The 24388-nt window shown below is 40.7% G+C and overlaps 1 protein-coding gene across 2 annotated transcripts in view; it reads right to left on the reverse strand.

Moving 5' to 3' along the window:
- The window catches only part of PCDH15 (protocadherin related 15), an 869139-nt gene that overhangs the window by 80414 nt on the left and 764337 nt on the right, over positions 1-24388 (reverse strand). For both annotated transcript variants that reach the window (XM_077874888.1, XM_077874887.1), the window contains exon 27: positions 13888-14015. In XM_077874888.1, the coding sequence (XP_077731014.1) occupies positions 13888-14015 (128 nt within the window). The remainder of the gene's footprint in view (positions 1-13887; positions 14016-24388) is intronic.

A 24388-nucleotide genomic window follows, 5' to 3' on the forward strand; every position in this document is an offset into this window, starting at 1 on the left:
TTAAAAAGGATTATTTCTCAGTGGGATGATAGCTAGTGTATTACAAAGACTGGATATACCTAGTCATTACACAATGGAAGGAATTGTTCTTATATTAATTTTCAGTGTTTTTTTTTTTATAACTATTCCTTATTCCATCCTTCAGATAAGAAGAAAAGTAAGTATGCTGTACTGATCCTAAGGTGAGCTCTAGAAAGATAGGCCCACTATTATTTAGTTTCAAGGGCAGTGATGAAATATCCGGGTTTTCCATGGAATTGTGTTTTGACAACTTAACATGCACAACGCATGCTGAGCGGACAATATTGTGATTATTATTATCTTACAGGTCGAAAGAACCTACTCGGATAAAATAATTCACAGTGACAATGGATGTTTATGGAGAGATCTGTGTGAGCCAGGCACCGTACTCAGCGCTTTGCATGCATTTCTTATTTATATTCATGAGAAATTTGTTATATAGTCTTATAACTTGCAGCTCAGGAGTGGGTAAAAGATAGCAGTGCAGGGGCCCCTGGGGGGGCTCAGTCTGTCAAGCATCTGCCTTCAGCTCACGTCATGGTCTCAGAGTCCTGGGATCGAGTCCCACGTCGTGCTCCACGCTCAGTGGGGAGTCTGCTTCTCCCTTTCCTCTGTCCCTACCCTCTGCCTGTGTTCTCTTTCTCAAATAAATGCATTTTTAAAATTCTTAAAAAAAAAAAAAAAGAGGTAACAGTCCAGGTGTGTCTTCATCATGATGCTTTTGGAAAAGAGAGATTTAAACATAAAAACGTTGAAAACAATAAATAATAAAACTTTACCTTTATGGCCTTTATGTTTGGTATTAATTTACCTTATTTTTCATGCTCTTGGATTTAGCATATTCATAACATTGGATTAAATGTTAATCAATAGTGACTTAACGTGAAACTTGCCTAGTTCCCTTAGGGATTCCTGTCACCCAGAGGGAGCAGGGGCCAGCATTCATTTCCTGCCCACAGATGTTGTCTGGGTTTTTTATTTGTGTTTTTTTTTTTTTTTCCTCTTTTCTGAACCTTTCATCTCAGCTCCATCCCACAGTCTAATTTTGCTCTAACCCAAATCCACAAAGAACCTGTCCCTCAAAAACGGCTGCTCCTGTACCACCTGGTCAGGGCTCCTCGATGTTCTGAGCACATCACCAGGGCTTTCTAGGTCTGAAGGCACCCTGTTCTTTTCCTGGGATGCCTGTTCTTACTGAGTGCCTAAATCCTTCTTCCGTGACTTCAATCTCTTCCCTCTAGTTGATTCTTCCTACCTAGCTTGGATTCTTCATTTATGCCCAATATTGTAGAACAGCAGCCAGGCCTTGGCCTGTGCCCGTGTGCTTTGTGGGAACAGGGACTGGTCAATCTGTTTCCGATCTGTGGGCATGATCATAAAATTTTCAGGTCCATATCTCATCTCTTTGCCTTTATATTCTGGATTCTGGAACCTAGAACCAGATAGAACCATGTGCTTATTTGGTTGTGTTGTCCCCATCAACCCCATCCTCCACATCTAACCAACTCTACGTCACCATTAGCATTTCTCTGCCACCACCACAGATTACATAGTCACTCTTCCAAAATAGGCTTCCTTACTAGAAAATGTAAGAAAACTATATAGCAGTGTTTCACTGAGCAATAAAAATAATTTTTTAAAAAATATTTTATTTACTTATTTGAGAGAGAAAGAAAACAAGCAAAGGCAGAGGGACAGGGAGAAGCAGACTCCCTGCTGAGCAGGGACCCTGATTCAGGACTCGATCCCAGGACCCTGAGATCATGACCTGAGCTGAAGGCAGATGCTTGATTGATTGAACCACCCAGGTGCCCCCCCAAAATAGAAAAAATTTAATTATTAACAGAGAAGTAACAAGAAAAATATAACCCCCCTTCTGTAAGAATTATTTTATTATACGTTGCAAGAATCGCTTAAAATGATTAGAAATCTAAGTAAATATCTTCCCTTTGTTTTTGCATTTTTAAATTTTAGTAACATTTTAATGAACTTTATTTTTTTCGAATTATATCTCTAGAGGTAGCCATCGTCCAGATCAAGAAATGGAGCATTATCAGTCTCCTCCCTGCAAAAAAAAAAAAACTATTCTGATTTGATTAGTTCTTCCTTTTTTTTTGAATTTTATATAAATTGGCTTAGGAAATTTGCATTTTTGTCTAACTTCCTTTGCTCACATTATGTTTCTGAGACTCACTGGTGTTGCATGGGGCCATAGTTTATTCTTTTTCCCAGCTCTATAGGATTCCATTGTAGAAATATACTACAGTTGACGCATGTGGTGTTGCTGGACATCAATGTTGTTTTCAACTTTTTCAGCTTTTAGATGTTACAATAAGGAATGTATCTCTTATGAGCCTATGTATGCATTTCTGCCGTGTAGAAATTCTGAGTCGGGTTACGCATACGTTCACACTGAATAGAAAATGTCAAACTCTTTTTCAAAATGTTGTACGTCCCATCAGCAATATCTGTGAACTCTGGTTGCTGCAAAATTGGGCTTTATCTGTCTCTTCTTTTAGCCATTTTGATGAACAGAGGGTGGTCTCTTATGGTTTATTTTGTAATTCTCTATGAGTTAATAAAATTGAATCCCTCTTTATGTGTTTTCTGCCAATTTTTATATCCTCTTTATGCAGGGCCTATTCCAATCTTATTCCTATCTTTTTATCTTGGGCGTTTTGTTTTGTTTTGAATCATCATTTTGTTAGAGTTCTTTATATACTCTGGATTGGAGATCTTTGATATTAGTTTGTAACATATCTTGGGGGCTTTTGGCTTCAGGTGGTAATACAGTCTTTCAAATTACTATGAACCTCATTGACTTTGTGTTTTTATAGAATACTCAGATCATAAGAGGCCATGACTGCCTAAGGGAAAAAAAAAAACCTGGGAACACATAAAAAAAAAGCAGTGTGAAAAATAAATCTGTTTACAAAAACTATCATGGTTACCTCATAAAATTTCAGGATCTGCTTGGTGGGAATCTCTAGTTTACAGTTTTATTATTCCTATGCATTACAATGTTACACTGTTGGTGGGGATGCAAGCTGGGGCAGCCACTCTGGAAAACAGTAGGGAGGGTCCTTGGGAAGTTGAAAATAGAGCTACCCTATGACCCAGCAATTGCACTGCTGGGGATTTACCCCAAAGATACAGATGCAGTGAAACACCGGGACACCTGCACCCCAATGCAGGATGTCCTACAGCAGCAATGTCCACAATAGCCAAACTATGGAAGGAGCCTCGGTGTCCATCGAAAGGTGATGGATAAAGAAGATGTGGTCTATGGAGACAGTGGAATATTCCTCAGCCATTAGAAATGACAAATATCCACCATTTACATGGATGTGGATGGAACTGGAGGGTATGATGCTGAGTGAAGTAAGTCACTTGGAGAAGGATGATCATCATATGGTTTCACTCATATGGGGAATATAAGAAATAGCGAAAGGGTTTATAGGGGAAAGGAGGGGAACTAAAAGGGAAATATCAGAGAGGGTGACAGCATATGAGAGACTCCTAACTCTGGGAAATGAACAAGGGGTGGTGGAAGGGGAGGTGGGCGGGGGGTTGGGGTGACTGGGTGATGGGCACTGAGGGGGGCATTTGATGGGATGAGCACTGGGTGTTATACCATATGTTGGCAGATTGAATTTAAATAAAAATATTGTTTGTGAACTCAGAAATTTCTGCGCCTGTTTTTGTTTTTTTTTTAAATTAAAGTCTTTTGGCACTTCTCAGATGTAAAATGACTTATGAACTAACCAAAGTAAATTATGTTCTCTTCATGTGCATAATGTTGCTTCAGGCTTGCTGGTTTTCATTAAGGAAAATTCATTAAAACTACTAGGAAGAGTCATCCATTTTTTATGACTTATTTGGATCTAAGTTTTCTTCATAATACATATTAAAAGAATCTAGTATTTTAGTCCTTACTGTCAATATTAATAGGCAATTCAAAATTAAAATATATTTAAAGACATATGATTAAACTTTTTAAAAAAGATGATTTATCATTTTTGCTTTGATTGGCATTATAGGTCTTCCGTGTTGGGTCAGTATGACGTAAAGTCAAATAGAGATTTAAGGACTTAAGGACATTTTCAGACAAAAGTCATTCTTATTTGTCTGAATTATCTGTGGAATTGTATTTGGAAATGCAGTCCTCACTTTTACAAGGACTCTGAGATTTTTTTTTGGGAGGGGGGTTCTGAGATTTTTAAGCTGAGTGTCCACATTCCTACCAATGATGGAAGACATGTCCTTGGAATGTAATATAGGAGCACACACACAGTCATCGCTGCCCTACGGCATATAAAATCTCCTACAAGAAAATGCAAGCTTGACTCAAAAGATGATATTCCACATCCACACCTTGGATTGTTATGCATTTAATCATCCGAAAGACACGCAGGCATTAAATACACTTCTAATCCCAGTAGAGTGTGATCCAACTTTGAAATATATGAGCCACCAATGAACTTGGGAAAGGCAAAAATGATTTGGCCATTCATTGAATAAAGAATTTTCTTTCCATGTATCACGTCCAATGGCTTAAGACCCCATACAAATTCTTCAGGCTCTCCACTTTCAGGGAAATTTCCAGTTATGAGAGCCACTTTTCTTTTTTTCTTCTTCTTTTTTTTTTTTTTTAAGATCTTATTTATTTGTCAGAGAGAGAGAGAGAGCACAAACAAGGGGAGCAGCAGAGGGAGAGGAGAAGCAGGCTCTCCACTGAGCAGGGAGCCTGATGTGGGGCTCAGTCCCACGACCCTGGGATCATGACCTGAACAGAAGGCAGACATTACACCGACTGAGCCCCCCAGGTGCCCCAAGCACCACTTTTCATCTAGTTTTAAGGACCCAAAGCCTTCCTCATTCTTCAGACACTTACCATGTGGAGAAAAATAGCTCCCTTTTATTTGAAGGGAGAAATCAAGACACTTTTTAATTAAGTCACATTCAAACCAAGAAGTGTAAATGTAGTTACTACCATGTGGATGGGAAAATTTTTAGATGTCCCTTCTGCGGTAATAGAAAGGCTGATTTGTATAGAGAAAGAGAAGAGAAAGAGAGTAAAAGTCATAAAAGCAAAATTATTTTATCTGGACATTCCATTTGCAGGAAAAAAAGACATGATCTTGCCCATTTATGCTAATAGTAATGGGACTATGATTTTATATTTGTTCATACGAATAAACACACATGCTAGGTATCAGAAACTGGCAATGACACATCACGTATCTCAACTTGTACAAGGGAAAAACTCAGGCTTAGACTCCCAGAAACAGAGTATTTAGTGATCGTTTGTTTGCGTATACTGCACAGATTTCCAAAATAGGAATGAGGTCATTTCTGAAACTCCATAAGGTATAACAGTTAAAGGGAAAGATGACAGAGAATAAATAAGCAGAGCATCTCAAAGAAACCAGAGAGAATGTTAGCATGCCACACGTGCATTGCATTCATCTTCTAAAATTACTAAAGATGAATCAAATATTTTACTTATTTTTTTTTACCAGCAGACAAACCAAAAAGAAGACATCATTCACTACAACATAATCCAAGATCACACTTCAGCTTAGCCAAAAGGCCTAGAAGCGATAATAATCCAAGATCACAGAAGAGAATTGTACCAGTTGTTACGAAAAAACAATTTTCTTGACAATTGGAGCCTCCATTGGGGTTAAATAAATGGAAAAGTATGAGGGATGCCTGAAATTAAAAAAAAAAAAATTAAACCTAAGCTCCTAATTTTGGCAATAAGGGAGATTGCCAGGGAAATGAGAGGTACTGTTATTCTGGGTGTTGTAATCAGGCTCAAAAAAGTTTCAATGAAAGAGTATTTCTACTTATTTGAAAATTGATAATTCATTCACACAGTTCATGGGACATCTTGACTGAAAAGGCTAAAGACATGGCAATATGTAAAAACACACAAATGAAATTTTAAAGAAACACCTCTTACATCTCTCTTAGAGAGAGCGCCGACTTGGGAGAAAACGGTCATAAAATAATCCACCAGCTTCAAAGGGCACAAACCACAGAAACGGTGAGACATACACGGTGCTCTGGATTTCGGAATCAAGTCATCCTCACTATGGAGCTTTAATTGGAGCTCTCGAATATGACAGCTCTTTCAGGGCACTTGGCATTTTTTCCCGCCATGCCATCATCCCTTTTTTTTTTTCTTAACAAATATTTTATTTATTCATGAGAGACACAGACAGAGAGGCAGAGACACAGGCAGAGGAGGAGAAGCAGGCTCCACACAAGAAGCCCGGTGTGGGACTCGATCCCGGGAATCTGGGATCAGGCCCTGAGCCAAAGGCAGATGCTCAACAGCTGAGCCACCTAGGCCATCATCCTACTACCAGAAATGGTTAAAGGCTTTAAAAGGCACCTAGTTCAAAGCAACATTTGCATGAGACAAGACAGGAGTGGCCAGGAGAGCTGAAGTGTGACTCCCCAGAGACTTCATTTCTGGGACCCAATCCAAGGGTTGTGGGCCCGGGGGTGCATCCTGGCTGCACACCTGACTCCCAGTATACCCTGGGAAGGTGACGTAGGGCTTCTGTGCCTTTGTGGTCTCATCTTTAAGTCGAGGATAATACAGCAACCTCGTGGAGCTTCCGAGGAGTAAGAGTGAGAAGTGCTTAGAGTACCTAGCATAGTGTAAACATAAGGCGCTGGTTGGCTATGGGTACACTGGTCTGGCCTAGCGCGAGGTGCCCCACTGGGGAGACACGCTAACCCCTCACCGACGGGCTGGGATTGCTTTCCAACAGGCCTGCACGAGCAGACACAGGGCTGGCGTCCAGGAGACTTGGAAGCACCGGCCTGACCACAGGCCAACATTCGCCCTTGACCTTGCCTCTCTCCTACTTCCACATGCTTGGCCCCCAAGGACGTCTGCATCACAAGATGCACACTTTGCCCTTGGCTTTTTTTTTTTTTTTCTCAACACCATCCTTCTGCTAACTCCTCTTGCCCGTCTCATGCTTCTTGAGAAAATGCAATAAAGAATTAAGGATTTGACAGGGAGAACCGTTTCTTTGCTGATGCTTTTTCGGAACCGTGTTTGCTTTTAGGCCATGGCTTTCTTAAATTTGGCTTCTCTAATGGCTCAAAGATGCCGCGTTCATAGAGTCTTCTTGACATCCAGGAGGCATCAAGTCAACACTTTAATTCAATCTTTCTGACACTGAGTTTTTCCCATCTGCAATTGGGAGAGAGAGGAACTTATTGAACTAAATTCTGGAAAGTATCCTCATAACTCAGAGGGTTCTTGATCATATTTAGCCCCTCCCTGCATTTGCATTAAGTCAGGCTCTCAGTGGCGGTTAAATAAGACATGCAGTAAACTTGGAAAAATTAGTTACTAAATCAAGTGGTGCTTCTCAGGCCAGATCTGATTAGTTAGCGTAATAGAGGGAATCACAATTCACAGAGGCCACGTCAATTCGAAAAGCAATTAGTCGCCTTGTTAATCGCCTCCTAATTTTTCATAGAAACTTAATACATTCTGTTATTTCTGCCACGATTTTACTCCTCACTTCCTAGGAGAAGCAGGGGATGTGGAAGTTATATATATATAACTTTTATATATATATAAATACCTTGAAAAACATAAACTGAACTGAATTCTGACTTCAGTGGTTATGGGCTGAGTGACACCTGGAAAGTCACTAAACCTTAGGAACTATTTCCCCCGACAACGCCATAGAGAATCATTGTGCCCACCGTAGATATAGGTGTTTTATTTGATTATTTATTTGCTTGTATTTGGTTAAATACATTTCACAGGCTAAAATATGAAGGGTTTCTCACAGTTCTCAGAAAAACAATAAAGAAAAAAAAAATGACAGGCTATTGTCACCAGTAAAGAGTTACTCATTGATCCACATCTTCCAAAGGACAACGAGGAACCAAAAAGTCCCTGTTCACAAGCCCAGCTTAGTCTTACTTAGCTCACACAGAAACTTTTAAATAATATGACAAATACTCGAGAATTTTTCAACTTTGTTTTTATTGGCTATATTGTTGCTCCCAAATAGGTTTTTTTTTTTTTTCTCCTGTATTCTGGACACTGCTTCTTTGACTTTAAAAAATATATATATATATGTTGCAAAATATTTGCTTTCAGCATATTGCTTTTCTTCTCTTCCTTTATAGCGTCTCTGTCGAGGAGGTGGGTTACATGGATGTAAATGAATTTATCAGTCATTTTTTGCCTTAGCACAGGGCATTTCAGGAAGTGATATTCAACTAATGGCCTCACCCCAAAGTTAAGGGCAGATCTGAATTTCCTGGGGGCTTTGCCAACACACAGGGTCTGGAGATTTCTGACACGAACCCCCTGGCGGCCGAGAGCGCTAGGGCCAGACCGACGGCTGCAGCCGGTAACCCATAGCGATGACCCTGGTTCAACACCAGGGCTAACCTAATCCATAAAAATAATCGGACCAACACAAATCTTTGCTTGGGAATCTGAAAGTCAGATCCCCACTCAACTCAACCTCAACGGGACGGATGTCACCGAGGAATCTTAGTTTGGGAAGAAAGAGTGGTCATTGTCTGCCAACAGTGGAGATGCCCTTCCTTTCCCTTTGCGATTTATCCCCTACTGAGTGGAAAAACCCATCACATAAAATTTACCATTTTAACCACTTTTCAGTGCACAGATCAGTTGCCTTAAGTACATTTACAGTAGTATGTGACTGTTACCACCATTCCCATCTACCATTTTTGTTTTTTGTCTTCCCACCTTGAAGCTCTGCAACCATTAAATGTGAACTCCCCATCCCACCCCCACCCCCCGACCCATGGGTCCAGGCAAACCACCATTCTCTTTGCTGTCTCTGCAAATTTGACTCTTCTTGGAACCTCATACAAGTGGGATGATTTGTGTCTGGCTGGTTTCACTCAGCCTATTGCCTTTGGGGTTTATTCATGACCCAGCCCAGGTCAACAATTCCTTCTTTTGGAAGACTGAGCCCTACTCCAGGGTAGCTACTGTGAGTGATGCTGCTGCTATGAACACCCCCGTGCCTGTTGGCGATTCTGCCCTGGGCTCTCTTGGGTCTATACCACAGGTGATCCTTTTGGCTGATGTTAATTCCTGTATCAAAGGCTGGAGAGACAAATTACTATTGATTTTCTTACTCCCTGCCCCTGCAATGAAAATAACTGATTGCTTGTGACCAGTGGAAATCAATTTGATGGAACCAGTTGCGACCGAGACATCAACACGAAACCATAGTAAATGTAGATATTCCCAATTAGTACTCTGTTCTGTGTCCTTTGGACACGACCACAGACATCCTTTGACATGACACGAATGTTCAAATTTTTGAACCAGAAACCTGATCTCTACATGGATGTATGAATAAAAGTCTTATTTATTTACTTTTTTTGTTGTTGTTGGTTTGTTTGTTTGGTTACTAAAATGCCAATTCTGCAAGGGCAGGAGACAGTCTGTTTGGTTCGCCTCTGTATTTTCAGCACATGCTAGGAACATACTATATATATATATTTTTTTTTTAATGAACTTTGAAGCTGTCTCTAAGCATATTAGATACGCTACTGCAGAGCCTATACTCATGATTTTCTTATACTATCACTTATATCGCATAATTCGTTTCGAATAAATGCTCTCATCGTGTTATTTCTACCTTAACGTATTTTTAGCGACACCCTTAATCCACGCTTGGTGTTTTAAGCTAGTAAGTATGGTTTTACTCACTGGTATTTCAAAGTCTCCCCTTTCTTCGTCAGGTCTATACATGTGTATCCTATTCCCCTTCCCACATGTGACACAATTTTTTACATTTAAAATTCGTCATTACGCATTTCACGGTGAATCACACGAAATTAACTTGCACGTATACTAGGCAAAATGCTGCTGCACCCCACAGTCACTGTCAGTGGTACGAGAACCCCCTTCCCAGTCAGGGGGCTGCTTCCCTGTCCTGCTAGTGGTCTTTCCATCCAGCACCCGTGCTGGGCTGGCCCCAAGTCACCACTCTTTCCAATAAGAGTGAATTGAAAAGGGATCCCTGGGTGGCGCAGCGGTTTAGCGCCTGCCTTTGACCCAGGGCGCGATCCTGGAGACCCGGGATCGAATCCCACGTCAGGCTCCCGGTGCATGGAGCCTGCTTCTCTCTCTGCCTGTGTCTCTGCCTCTCTCTCTCTGTGTCTATCATGAATAAATAAATAAAATCTTAAAAAAAAAAAAAAAAAAAAAAAAAAAGAGTGAATTGAAAAGAATCGCTTAACTCACTTCCACTCTGATTAGATTTGGAAGAGAGAAGATTCCGGGCATTGAGGCTAAAAGCATCTCCCGAGAGCGTGTCCACCAATTTAAGATTTATTACTCCCGTCACCCCGAGCTCCCTGCTCTCCATCTGTTCTGCAGACAGGCTGGGTGCTTTCTGCTCTGGGTTCCGGCTCCCCATTTCCTCTGGGGCCACACTCGGGCTCTGCCTCCTTGAAGCTTCACTGGGGAACATCCAACCACCCCTGAGCGCGATGCAGATCCTTCCAGTTCTTCGTGTTCTTTCACCCTTGAAAGGTCTCCTTCCTCCTGAATCCACATGGCAGTTTGTGCTTTGCTAACAGCATTGGTTATTACAGCCCAGACTTGCATCTGTACATCGTTACAGTCCTCTCTCTCCCTCCCTTTCTCTCCCTTTCCTCCCCCTTCCCCCCCTCCTTTAATCCCCCCCTTTCTCTCCCCATCTTCCCCTCTCCCCTCCCTTCTCTCTCTCTTCCCCTCTTTCCCTCCATCTCTCTCCCCCTCCTCCCCTCTCCCTTCCTCCTTCTCTCTCTCTCCCCCTCTCTCTCCCTCCCTTTCTCTCCCCATCTTCCCCTCTCCGCCTCCCTTCTCTCTCTCTCCATCTCTCTCCCCCTCCTTCCCTCTCCCCTCCCTCTTCTCTCTCTCTATCCCCTCCTCCATTCTTCTTCTCTCACTCATGTGGAATATCACACTGCATAAAGCCAGCTTCCTGGAAAGAACCCCTAACCCGGCAAGAGTGCCCCCTGATATATCAAAGGCAGGGGTGTCCCTCAGGGTTCCCAGGAGTCCTGAAGAGGCAACCACACCCATCCTGTCCTCCTCACGGTTTAAGTCCATGTGTCCACCTGAAGCACCTGCCAGCACCCAGCTCCTTCCGCCCACGCAGGCCTTTGCCTACTAGGTTGACCCAGATTCCCACTGCACTTCCACCATGAGACCTTCCCAGGGACCCCCTGGAGCCCACTGTCCATCATCAGCAACATCCCCTAAATATCCAGGCTTCTCTCAGCCTATGTCACCTTTCCCTCCTGATTCCTCACCCCAGGAGGCATGGCTTTCTGCAGCTGTCTCAGGCAGCAGCCCCCACACTTAACCAGCACAGAGCCTGGGGGCAGATGGGTGGCAGGTCTCTCTCGGTCTGAACGGAGGCTTCTGGAATGTCACTGCACCTCCTCTGCTCCCCTCTCCCAATCCCTCTGAAGTACATGCCATCATCAGATTATATCGCTCACCAAACAATCTCACTACCATCATCTATAGGCCTCTTGAAAAGCCCCCCGTGTTAATGGGATATTTTCAAATTTGGCTTCTCTCTCTTTCTCTCTCTCTCTCTTTTTTATCCTTTCCACTACAAGTGCTCTCTTTATCCTAAATGGTCATGTGAAAGTCCTCAGGGCAGTCCATTCCAAGCAGCATCTGACTTTTGATCACTCCCTCTCTTTCCAGTCTTGCTCTTTCCAGGGGGTGCACAGATTGCATCCTCCTGGCATTCCTGTGGCCTCAAGGCAGTCTCCTTTGAAGGATCCTCTCTCTCCCTGACTCTAAGTGGTGTCAGGGCTTAGTCTTTGACGTCTCTATCTACACCCGTAACCTCGGTGGTTTCATCCCGGATCATCATTTCTTCCCTGCATCTCCGTCAGCACCTGCAGCTGCCTTGCCATATTAAAGAAACCACCACACATAAAGTCTCCAGAAGTGAACTCTTGATTGGTACTGCCACAGTACCTGGGGGAGGGGTGGGGACCTGTTCGGAACAAAACATTGGGACCATTCTTGGTTTTCTCAAATGCCCCTCGTATGACCCATCGGCGAATCCTCTTGGCTGTCGTTGAGCCCCTCCTGACCATCGCTCCAGCCAACTCTCACACCTCTCCTGGAAAGTACTGCGTGGGGCACTGTGGCTGCTCTTGTCTGTGATCACTCTTAACCACCTCCACTCGAACCCTGCACAGCATCCTGAATGATCCTGTTATACCAGATTATGTCATGCCCCTGAACAAAACCATTCAAAGACTTCCTTTCCAACACATCTAGGATAAACCCCATATTCTAGTCCCGGGCTACATTTCCAATCTCATCTCCCACCAGTCTTCCAGCCATGCTCACCTCCAAGCTCCCTCTGGCTTTGGGGACTTGAGAGTGCAAGGAGCAGAACCTCCTTACCTAGGAACCCACAAGTCTTGCTCTTGACCACATGACTTGGTGTTGAATCCCTATGGATTTTACCCACCTGTTATTTGTTTCTTTCACTGGTTTGTATTACTTTGTTTTTGAACTGCTCCATGTCCAACTTTAAGAATAATCCATACGGTCAGTACTCCCAAAACATCTGCTGACTAAATGAACAGATGGAATCGATCAAGAGTTCATAGGACTAAAGCATAAAATAGGATACAAATCAGCTCCTTTGGAGTTGCTTTTCACTTGCGAATCCTAATGTGGCGTGGATATAATGTGACTGACAGATTTGTGGCTCTCAGGGGTGATCCAGATCAGGAGCCAGTATCTGGCGCTCTGAACGAGCTGTTCTGCAAGCACACTCCACACGTACCTTTGCTTGGTTGACTCCTCTTTCATGCTCAGTGTGCATAAGACGATAAAGCTACAGGTAAGGAGGGCTCTAATCACGGTTCTCCAGGTAACGAGAAAAGAAAGCCAACCAACCGCTCATGAATGCAGGTAGAGGCAACCAACAGCCGGATTTGCTCAGGGTAATTCAGCTCTCATGTGTGTATGTTAATAGCTATTCAGGAAAATACTTTTAAAAAACTTTTAGAAAAAAATAACTGTAATGAAGAGTCTGAAAGGCTCTAGCCTCTAAACTTTCTCCCCAACGCAATCCAGTATTTATCAATTTCTCAGTAACAAACCTATCGCAACTTTACGTACCCTGATGATTTACAAAATCTTTCAACATATTTGGTGATAACTAACTGGAGGCAAATGAAAAATGATCAACATTGGTCCTGGATATTGTGCTTTTTAAAAATTCTAAGTAGGTTTGTGATTTTTTTTTCTGACATATCTGAGGGTATTTTTTTTTTAACGTTTAGTAAATTGTTAAAATTAGTAGTTTTATGTTTTACGTTTGTTCCGGATTTTGAATTTTAAAAAAATATTGCAGAAAAAATTATTTATTACATTATTTATTTTTTTACATTGTTTCTTCTATTAGAAAACAGTAATTTTTTATTTTATAACAGCCAGTAGATACTCTCTCACTTTTAAAATCTTTGGAGTTATCCTAAATTAAACCTATGAGAGGCATAAAAATCTACTGACAGCCATATGTTTTAGTGACTTCATATCTTATTCTGTATAAATTACCATAAGTAATTTTTCCTATTTTCGTAGTAAAAATAAACCATAAAAGTCGCACAATGTTCTCCTCATAATTAATCTGTATTTAGTTTGCCTAATTAAACTCGTGTATCTTGGAGTTTCAGACTTTTGTTTAAACAACATGAATAAGGACTCAGTCAATACAAACTACATGGTTACAGTTTATCTGCAGAGTCTGAGCTCTTTGTTTTAACTTTAGCTCGGTATCTTAATAAATTTTCTCGTACCTTAACTCTGAGCACAGAAGTAAACATTCTTGCATCTTCAGATACACCTCCAATGTAGAATTTTTTCTGAAACACTGGGGGATGATCATTTTCATCCTGAATCTCAATATACACTTTAGCCGTATTGCCTGGAGGATAAGAAATAATATATTTTTAATTGGTGGCTATTCACTAGAAAAAAATGCACTGGAGTAAATACTTATTACACTTTTTTTTTTTTCCCCTCTGAAACAATGGAAATGGCTTAAATCAGAAAGTCATTCCTGAATGGCATGTCTAATATCCCAAGGTCCACAGAGGACACGGATAATGATGCTTCTGGCATAATAACGTAAAGTTGTTGTTATTTCTTTTAATTACAATGTCTTGGTAATTCATTTTACTTGATTTAATAGGCACTCAAGTATTGTGTTCCCCTAATTTTAATGAACCAATTCAACTGTTCATTCTCACAAACAGTCATAAACACTACCAACTACGCCAAAGTGACACACATATATAAACTCCTTATGAAATAAGAGAAACTGCCATCAACTAAAAACAATACTTTTTCTTAAGTGTAAAACTAGCAACGATATTCTCTTACTTTAAAAGTGGGCAATATATATATATATATATTTTTAATTTTAGGGTAAACAGTGGTTGGGGGAGGGACTTACTTCCACAAAGAGAAACCAAGTTTAATCATATGTTACAGGCTATCATTCACCCACTGAACAGACGTAGCTGGAGAGATGACTGTGTTGTGACTCATCAACACCGGGTGTGTAATGTCTGCCAGCGAACTATGCCATAAAGACATTTCATCCCCAAATGTTAGAATCTCACATCATCATCCTTTTAACGAGAAATGTCGAGAAATGTAGCACCTGTCACTTGTCCACGAATGACTCTTTACAAATAATCCAATATGTAAAAATAACTCAGGGCCGCCTAGGGGACCCAGTCGGTGAAGCATCTGCCCTCAGCTCAGGTCATGATCCTGGGGTCCTGAGGTCAGGCCCCACATCAGGCTCCCTGCTCAGTGGGGAGCCAGCTCCTCCTCTCCCTCTGCTTCTCCCTTTGCTCATGTGCTCTCTCTCTGTCTCTCTCTGTGACTCTCTCTTCAATAAATAAAATCTGAAAAAAAAATGTTTAAAAATAACTTACAAACCAGAAAAAAGTGAGGACTAAGTGGGTAATCATTTTTTTAAAAGGTAGATTCAAATTATTATCTATATCTATATCTATATCTATATTTGGATGTCTTACCCATGTGAACTTCCCTCTTATGTTTCAATTAGGACCAAATATAGGGCAATTGAGCTACAAATTATTTATCAGGGATACTCTAGATTTGTTGCTTCTTCATATCCCCAACTACAACTAATTAACACCGGTCTACGAGCACAGTAGGTACGTTGTGCATGTACAATATATCTGTGTGGATTAAATACCTGAAGGACTAACCTGCATTGTCTTAGACAGAAGTGGGCTTTTCAGGGCTTTGCACTTGCCCTGAGAAAGGTCAGAGAGGTGAGGGAGTTGCTGTATCTGTGAGGTTTTAACACTATACCCTGCTGCTACCTACTGAGTTACCCTCTTCTGGTCTCTTCCTCACCACCCCTGAACTGGGAGAGTCAGAATCAAGAGGTGAGTGTGCTAGGGGGACGGAGAAGGTGCCAGCAGGGAAGCAGGGCTAATGGCAGAGTGCGTTCCCCATCCCGCAGCGCGGGGACCCGGAGCTGTGCCCTCTCGGCCACCAGCGGAGCTCATCCAAAAGGAGAACCACTTTCATCTTAGTAGCTGACCATTTTATGTCTGGAATCAAAGGACTTAACTGCTCTAAATTTAATATTTTTTGTAACAAAAGGAATTCTAAATTACAATATCACCTTTAAACTCTTTTTGTTGTTGTTGTTCTTAATGACATTAGTCATGGTCCCTGTTGGCAATCCTTGAAAAAGTAAAGGTGGATTTTACACTCACTGTAAAGGCATAGATTTATGCTCTGAAACTTACCTACTTTTCTCCTGACACTTTCTAAGATGATGACAGAAGGTTAAAGCCCAGGCACAGATGTATAATGCCGTCGGAAACAATCTGTGCTTTGGCAAACCTTTTAAAAAGCTAATATTTCCTTAGGTATTGGGAAAAATAATGTGAGAATCAGGGTTGTAATTTTAAGTGACAATTACATGCTAATAAAAGGATTACATGAGTACATTTTATAAATTCCAGAGACACTGCAGTAAAATCATTCTTTAAAGTATCAGTTTAGTTACTAACCTGTTACTACAAATCTCTAAAATTAACATCCTTGGAAACATCTAGATACATATGTACTTACACTAATGATATTTAATTGAGTGCAAATTTTCTGTGAAATAATTTATCCAACTTTAACAACTGGACTAAAGTTTTTCAAGGTTTCCTTTTATAAAATACTCATCCCACAAATATTATTACCACGTAAGATACCATGCTTCCGTATCAACAGTGCTTAACTCCACATTTGTTGTGAGACTGGTACAGAGTTTAACCATCTTTCATTTGGTGCTTTAAATAAACCATAAAATAAATTGTGATAGTAATTCCATGCCATAAATTATATGAGGAGAGCAAGCACGATGATGGGAGAATAATAATCAGAGGACTGAAATACTGGTTTAAATTTTTCTTGCAATTTTCATCTGTCAGGTTTGGGCATCTTTGACTTACATAATAATAATAATAATAATAACAATAATAATAAATATACGTCTATGTAACATACCTACTTCTCTAAATTGTGGGTTTTTTTTTTTTTTTTTTTTGGTTGCTTTTCTTCTTACCTCTAACGTCTTTCCAACATGATACAGGTTAGTTTCTCCTCTTGACTTTTGAAATATTTGCCTAACAACCCTGCAGTTTAATACAATTGTACTGGAATTGGATCATAAATCTACGCTACTGAACTGCATAATTTCTAATTCATCTGCCCAAAAAAAGAAATGGAAAGAATATACTACAGATATTTTATATATACTCAGTATATAATGCTATCGAGTTCCATGGAAGTCTGTCTCATCTTGGGCTATTTTTACACCCAATAACTCTATCATCATCACTACCACCTTTCTGCATTTCACCTGCTGGAGTTTTGTACAATCACAATTTTATTTAATTTTATTACTTTATTTTTTTAAGGATTTTATTTTTCAGTAACCTCTACATCCAAAGTGGAACTCGACCCCACAACCCCGAGTTTGAGAGCAGATCTCCACTCACTGAGCCAGCCGGGTACCCCCCAAATTTTATTGAAATAGAAAAAACAAAAGCAGCACCAAAGAGTGGTGAATAGTATTAATAATTCCTTTATACATGTATAGGAATCTATTTAAATATATTTTTCATTCTAATCATGACTTTGTCCAAATTTAAAACCATCAACATAAACATTTTATTATTTCGACAGTTCCTTATTTCTCATTAGAAGTTGAACTTACACCCAGATTCATTGGTTCACATGGCCCTCCCATGTTTAGCCAAAATTCAACACTGGGAGCTAAAGGTTACTGGGCAGTTTGCAGCAGGCACTGTTCCCAGCTGCACAGGAGAATCCAATCCTATGAGATGGAACTATTATCGCAACTATTGTTATTGTCATCTTCGGATAGAAAACCAAAATGAGGATGCTTGGGTGGCTCAGTCGGTGAAGCATCTGCCTTAAGCTCAGGTCATGATGTCAGGGTCCTGGGGTCGAGTCCTACATCGGGCTCCCTGCTCAGCAGAGCATCTGCTCCTCGCTCTATCCTTCCCCCCTAGTTGTGTGAAAAGAAGTTTCATATTTGTTTGCAGGCAACACTTATTTATTCATTCATTCATTCATTCATTTATTTATTTATTTATTGCAAATAACACTTTAAAGATTATAATCACAAACTCCTTGCCTTTCTTCAATTTCTTACAAGGAGCCTCTCCATCTAGCAGGTACCGGCCATGCCCAAGATGCCCTCACAGAGTCCCCGCACTTCATCCCTCTTTTGTTTCAGATCCACACAGTCCTCAACACTGTCCCTTTAGTCCGGTATTTGTGATTTGATTCCCCCATCAGGATAGGAAGTATCAGATGGCCTGTTCTCTATCACATTTCTATTGAACAAGCAAACACATAAATACATGAACTGATTAATAAATTTTAGTATTTTGCCTTTGCTGGTGATGACTCCAGTCCAGTCATCCCCCTCAGGATGCTAAGTTTTCTGAGTTCACAATCTGCTGTGTGAAACAGAGTCCTCTCGTGTGCCTGGAATTTACCTAGACCCACTTTTCGAAATGTCCTCTAATGGTCAGGTGTCAAGTTGAGTCAGAAGTTTAAAGAATTACCTAAAGGATACAGTTCCTAAGGTATAAAATGAAGTGGGGAGGCTTGAGGATGAATCGGCAGGCATTTTGCCAAATTAAGTACGTCAGACAGACAGACCGACACTGTATGATCTCACTCACATATGCGATGGGGACAAGTAGAAATTATGGAAACAGAGACCAGACTGGCTGGAGAAGTGGGGAGGCATTGTTGGTCAAAGGGACAAATGTCAGTCACCAGAAGACTCAGTTCTGAGGCTCTCGAGTACCCCACGGGGACCACAGTTTATCATCCCACCTTGTATATCTGCTGAGAGTAAATCTTAAATGCTGATTATGTTCTTAAATGAAAACAGTTAAGATTTTCACTACACACATGCACATATGCACACGTGCCAGTGAGTTAATGGATGGTAACTACGTAAGCTGGTGGATGTGAGAACTAACTTGATTGTGGTAAATCATTTCACTATATCTCTATCTATCTATCTATCTATCATCTATCTATCTATCAATCATCTATCATCTATCTATAAAATCACCGTATTGTACACCTTAACAATTGTATTGCCAATTATACCTGATAAAGCTGGAAAATAATTTGGATAGATCCAACCAAAGAATGTAAAACAAATACTGAGCAATTACAAAATAAATAAAATACACCTGGATTGTTTAATCCCTAGAGTGATGTTCACTTAGATTTTCTGCTTCATGGACACACAGTGTGTATAAAACCATCGACTTCTTTGGCCTGCACGCTTTCACGACGCTTGTGTCATGGGGCTCTATCATGGTCTTCCACCAAATTTGGGTTTTGATTATTTCAGAAACCCAAGGCAGAAACTTGGAAACAACTCTGGGGCTAGTGCACTAACCAGATTTTTTGAGATGTATCGTCATGCCGGTAAATGGCTTATGTATTCTCCAATGATTCTACTGCAGAGAACTCTCAAAATGCTTGGATTACCAGGCCTACTTCATTATTTTGCTGGTGCCAAAAAAAAAAAAAAAAAAAAATTTGATTTGTTCCTCATGAAATCACTTGCAGCCACACACCTTTCTAAGCTGCTTTTCCATTGATACTGTTTTTGTATATGCTTTACTGACAAATTAATTTTTGAGAAACACAGTGACTCCCACACAGTAGGTATTCAATAAATGTTGATTTAGACTGGAATCACTACCACCCGCCTCAGTCCCAGTAGCCAATTAAATAAAATGAATCGTTTTATTTTATCCCCATAAATGAAATGGGATAATATATTGCAGGCCCTTAGAAATCATAGTACCAAACAAATGCCTGTTGCTGTTACAATTAAGGGTACCTCTCTTAAAGATTTTTAAAAATATTGATATTTTTAAAAATCTTTTTTTAAAACAGATTTTAAAACAGATTTTTAAAAATATTGATATTAGGAAAATACTGATTCTGAAACTAACTCATAATTCTATGGGCTATTTGGAATGACTTTGAGGATTTATGATATTTATATTATTGTCAATTTTCTCTGTGTTCCTTTGCCCTAGTTTATATACCAGATAAATGACTGGTTCTTTAGATAAAGTAGTGTTTAAGAACAAAAGGATCATCTGAGATAAGAACTTAATCTGATCTTACTAAGGGGTTTATGGATAGTTATTCATTTAAGAAAATAGTCTTTGATTTAAAAAAAAAGCACAGAAGAAGTATGTTTTGGTATGTACATTAGATGGAATTTGCAGCAATACAATATATTTACATGCTCTTTAGAAAAACAAATTATTAAGTATGTTAGAGTGAGCAAAACCGCTGTTTTTTATTTCTCAGCTCTCTGCAAGAATCGTACTTAGTTGTATTTATACACACCATTTATTTTCAGTAGCTAGGCAGTGAGAGAGATGGAATCTTTTGAGGTTCATTTTAATAGTTCTGTAATTGAGCTTTGACGTTGATTTAATTAGCCTTTGCATGATTTTAATTGCTTGTATCTGAAACATACATTTTGTGTATGTGTTTGCCGAAAGGGGAGAATCCACAGTAAGGAAATAACCACCTGTAACCACCGACTTTAGAAACGGACACTCAGATTACTCTAATATATCTTTGTTTTGGGGCTAAGTCAAGAAAATGATGACATTGACAATTCTACAATGACAGTGATGGGAGATAATCAGAAGAGTAATATTCTCAATATCAACCGAAGTTTGACTTTGTATTCATATAACATATTTTCCCATTAGGAACATTTAATGAAGTTTCCCTGTAAACACCAACCAGAAAAACAGAAGCGAAGAATGCAATACTGTTTCTCTTCATTGGTATCGCTAGCATTTTGCGTTAATCCTGTGAGACCGAATTGATGCATTTAGAGGCTTTGCCAGGCAATGATTATGACTTTTAGCTCAGTCTGTTTCCAACAAGAATAAACAGAATAAGCATTACTTTAATTCATTTGTGTCTATTAAACTCCAACTCTCTCCGCAGAGCAGCTTAATAATATAGGCCCTATAAGGACTGCAAAAACTGCTGTAGTTGTGAGCCAGCAATAAATAAGCATCAGCTGTAGAGCCAGAGTCTGGGTCAAATCCCAATACTAATCCACGTACGCTGTGTGACCCTACACAGGTTACTGAGCTTCTCTGAACTACGGTTTCTCACCAGTAACACGACAGCAATCATACGGAGCCGACTAGATTAAATGAGCAAATACATGGTGGCCTCCTGATTCTCAGGGCGGAGAGGGGAAGTATTAGCAAATTGTTATTATCATCGGAAGGAGGAAGAGTACCAATGCCATGGAATTTAAAAGTAAGATTTCCTAGCACTGAATTAAGAAAGAAAATTGTTTTAATGGGCAGCCTGGGTGGCTCAGTGGTTTAACGCTGCCTTCAGCCCAGGGCGTGATCCTGGAGACCCGGGGTCAAGTCCCACGTCAGGCTCCCTGCATGGAGCCTGCTTCTCCCTCTGCCTGTGTCTCTGCCTCTCTCTCTCTCCCGTCTGTGTATTCTCATGAATAAATAAATAAAATCTTAAAAAAAAAAAAAAAAATTGTTTTCTTACGGGATATTATTGAGGGAATATCAAATAATGTATTAGGAAATACACTTTTTTTCCCCTGCAAATAGAAGAATTTAAGTAGTACTGAAATAATATTGGAAATATAGTAAAAGGGCCTCATTAAATATCCATACCTTCATTTACATGACAAGACTACAAACTTATGGAACTCATTTTGAAGGGCTCTCTTTGAGAAAAATACACAGTATTTGACGTAAAAATATTTTTGCTGACATTATGAGCTTAATATTAATCATTTTATCCCAAAATGTAGAACCATAGCTGAGAACAAATAGTTATGCTTGAGCAGACCATTAAATTAACTTTATATGCTTTTTTAACGTACAGTTAAAAAGTACACTTTAAGCCTAAAGCTGTTTTTTTAAAACTTTTATTTTTTTTAAGGTTTATTTATGAGAGAGAGAGGAAGAGAGAGAGAGTGCACGAGTGAGCTGGGGGAGGGGCAGGGGGAGAGAGGGAGAGGGCAAATCTCAAGCCAACTCTCTGCAGAGTGCTGGGCCAACCCGGAGCCCCATCATCTCTCTGCTGCTCAACTGACTGAGCCCCCAGGCGCCCTAATTAAAGCTGTTTTATTTACATAGAAGCAATGGCTGATAAATTTGGTAAAATATCTAACTAAAGAGACAAAAACCAAGCCAACAAACAACAAAAAAATCCTGTGTCGGAAATGCAATTTCCTAAGCACTTGAAAAGTAAATTGACTGTAGTGAATAATGTCACATAGGCAGCCTTGAATACGTGACCCCAAACACACACACACGACCCCAAACACACACACACACACACAACCAGGAAGAAATATGGTCTAGTCTTTCTGTGTCTAAACAGGTAAAGAAGAATCCGCCAAGAAGAAATTAATAAGCCAACTCCGTTTTACCATATTTTAATGGAAGAGAGAGAGAGGCGCATTCCGCCCCGTGGAATAGTTTCTCTGCACTAGCTGATTTCTTTCCAATATCTCTTTTAAAATCTCCTAAATGATCCATGAAATAGATGCTGTCATTTCTGCCTTTCAGATAAAGAAACTGGGACTGAAAGAGATGAAGTCAACTTCTGTACGGGAGAGCCAGACGTTCCTTCCAAGCATGGCTGGAATTCATGTCCATAACAAAAACAGAATTTCTAATAAAAAACCAGGTAACTCTCCTTGAGAGACTACAGATCGCCTCCCCCCACCCCATCCTGGGTTCTAGGATACAGGCCAGCAAATAGAAATGAAATGAAAGATTTCTGAATGAAAAGATAAGTCTGTTTTGGGGGCAGACCATTGCAGTCACCCCCTGTACAGTCGGTGAGAAGTCTAAGAATAATGGCCAATGATTTGAAGGAGTTACAAACGCGGGGGGGGGGGGGGGTATTGCTGAAAGAGGAGAAAGAGTGGGTTAAAAATAATATGCTAAAGTAGTCGATCGCAGCGCAGACATCGGCCTCTGCTCCTTATGCAGTAATAGGCACGTATTGCATTAGTTTCCTGCGGTCTCTGTAGTCAGTGCTCACACAACACAAGTGTATTAGATTATTATTATGGTTTTGTAGGTTGGGGTGGGTCCTCCGGGGTCAAAAGTAAGAGGTGGGCGGGTCCTCAATCCTCCCTGGGGGCTGTTTTCTTGCCCTTTCCTTCCCCAACTGCCTCCCTGCCTGCACTCCTTGGCTCCTGTCCCCTTTCATGTTCAAAGGCACCTACAGCCAAGCCAGGTGAGTCTTTCTCCACCTCCATTACCCTCACACCGATTTTACTTATAGGGACCCTTGTAATTGCATGGTGCTCAGATAATCCTGCACAAGCGATCCATCTTGGATCCTGAGCTGCTGATACTTCTGGGGACCCCTTTGCCCCATAAGGCAGCTTATCCACCTCTCTGAGGCGCAAGACATGGGCATCTCTTGGTGGAGGAAGCATTCTTCAGCCTACAAGAGGTATACTGGTGTTTTTGTTAAAAAAAAAAAATTGTAAAATTCAGGCAAGACACTGTATTTACGAAACAGGAAGGTTTTAGGGTGCTGGCCAATGACAAATTCAAGAAAAGCAAAATGCTGGGATATTGCAAACACGGTAATAACTGTGGCTTTTTCCATTTACAAACAGCATTATTGGCTGCAGTCGTTAACAGAGGGACTGACCTGTGACTCCCCTGCCTTTGTATGACAAAGCCCCGACCCCAGATGTGACTGCATTTAGAGATATGGCCATTGTGAAGGTAATTAAGGTCACATGAGGTCAGGGGGAAGGGTCAGAGTCCTAGTAAGAGGAGACCAGAGAGCAGCACACTCTCCTTCCTTACCCCCACCCCCATCTCTCTGTCTCTGTCCCTGCCCCTGTCTCTCCTCACCACCCCCTGTGAGGACACAGCAAGAAGGTGGCCATGTGTGAGCCCCGGCGGGGGGGAGGTGTCGCCAGAAACCAACGCTGATGTCACCTTGATCTTGGACCTCTAGCCTCCAGAACTGTGAGAAAATGCATTTCTCTTCTGTAAAGCCCCTGGTCTGTGGCATTTTGCTACGCGGGCCTGAGCACACTGGTACAAGGATGATGCTCACTCCTGAAAAGTTGTGACATTCCTGAGCTAAACGCTTTTCTGTGCATTACTTCAATGTATCCCCATACTAACACTGGCATCGATTATCCACATTTTATCCATACAGATAATGGGCCTTGGAGGTTTTAGGGTTGCACGATCGGAAGACACAGAAGATTCAGACCCGAGCCCCTGATGACAAATATTCCTAACCATTTCACTGTATGGCCTCCCTTCAGTGTGGGTGGTTTTAAAAACCTAATGTAATTCTTAAACCTCTCTTAGAGTTTGTGATTTATGGGGAGCTAGGACATTCTGGGTCAACTGGCAGAAGTTTTTTTTTTTTTTTTTTTTTTTTTAGAAGTTTTTAATTTATATTTAAGCAGACGTACATTTATGCCTAAAACCACAGGAAGAACTGGCAGTTTACTCAGCGATGTCTAAGGTTTTTCAAGTTTTTAGAACTGTCCTGGTGGCTGAGCATATAGTGATAGAATAGGGCAGGCAGGGAGAGCAAGGCTGCTTCTCAAAAGCATCAGGCAAATGGTTGGAAGACTACAGAGATAACCCGGTTTAAAACTAAATCTGCTTGGTGGAA

Source organism: Canis aureus, chromosome 27 (assembly GCF_053574225.1).
Source record: "Canis aureus isolate CA01 chromosome 27, VMU_Caureus_v.1.0, whole genome shotgun sequence".
NCBI lineage: Eukaryota > Metazoa > Chordata > Mammalia > Carnivora > Canidae > Canis > Canis aureus.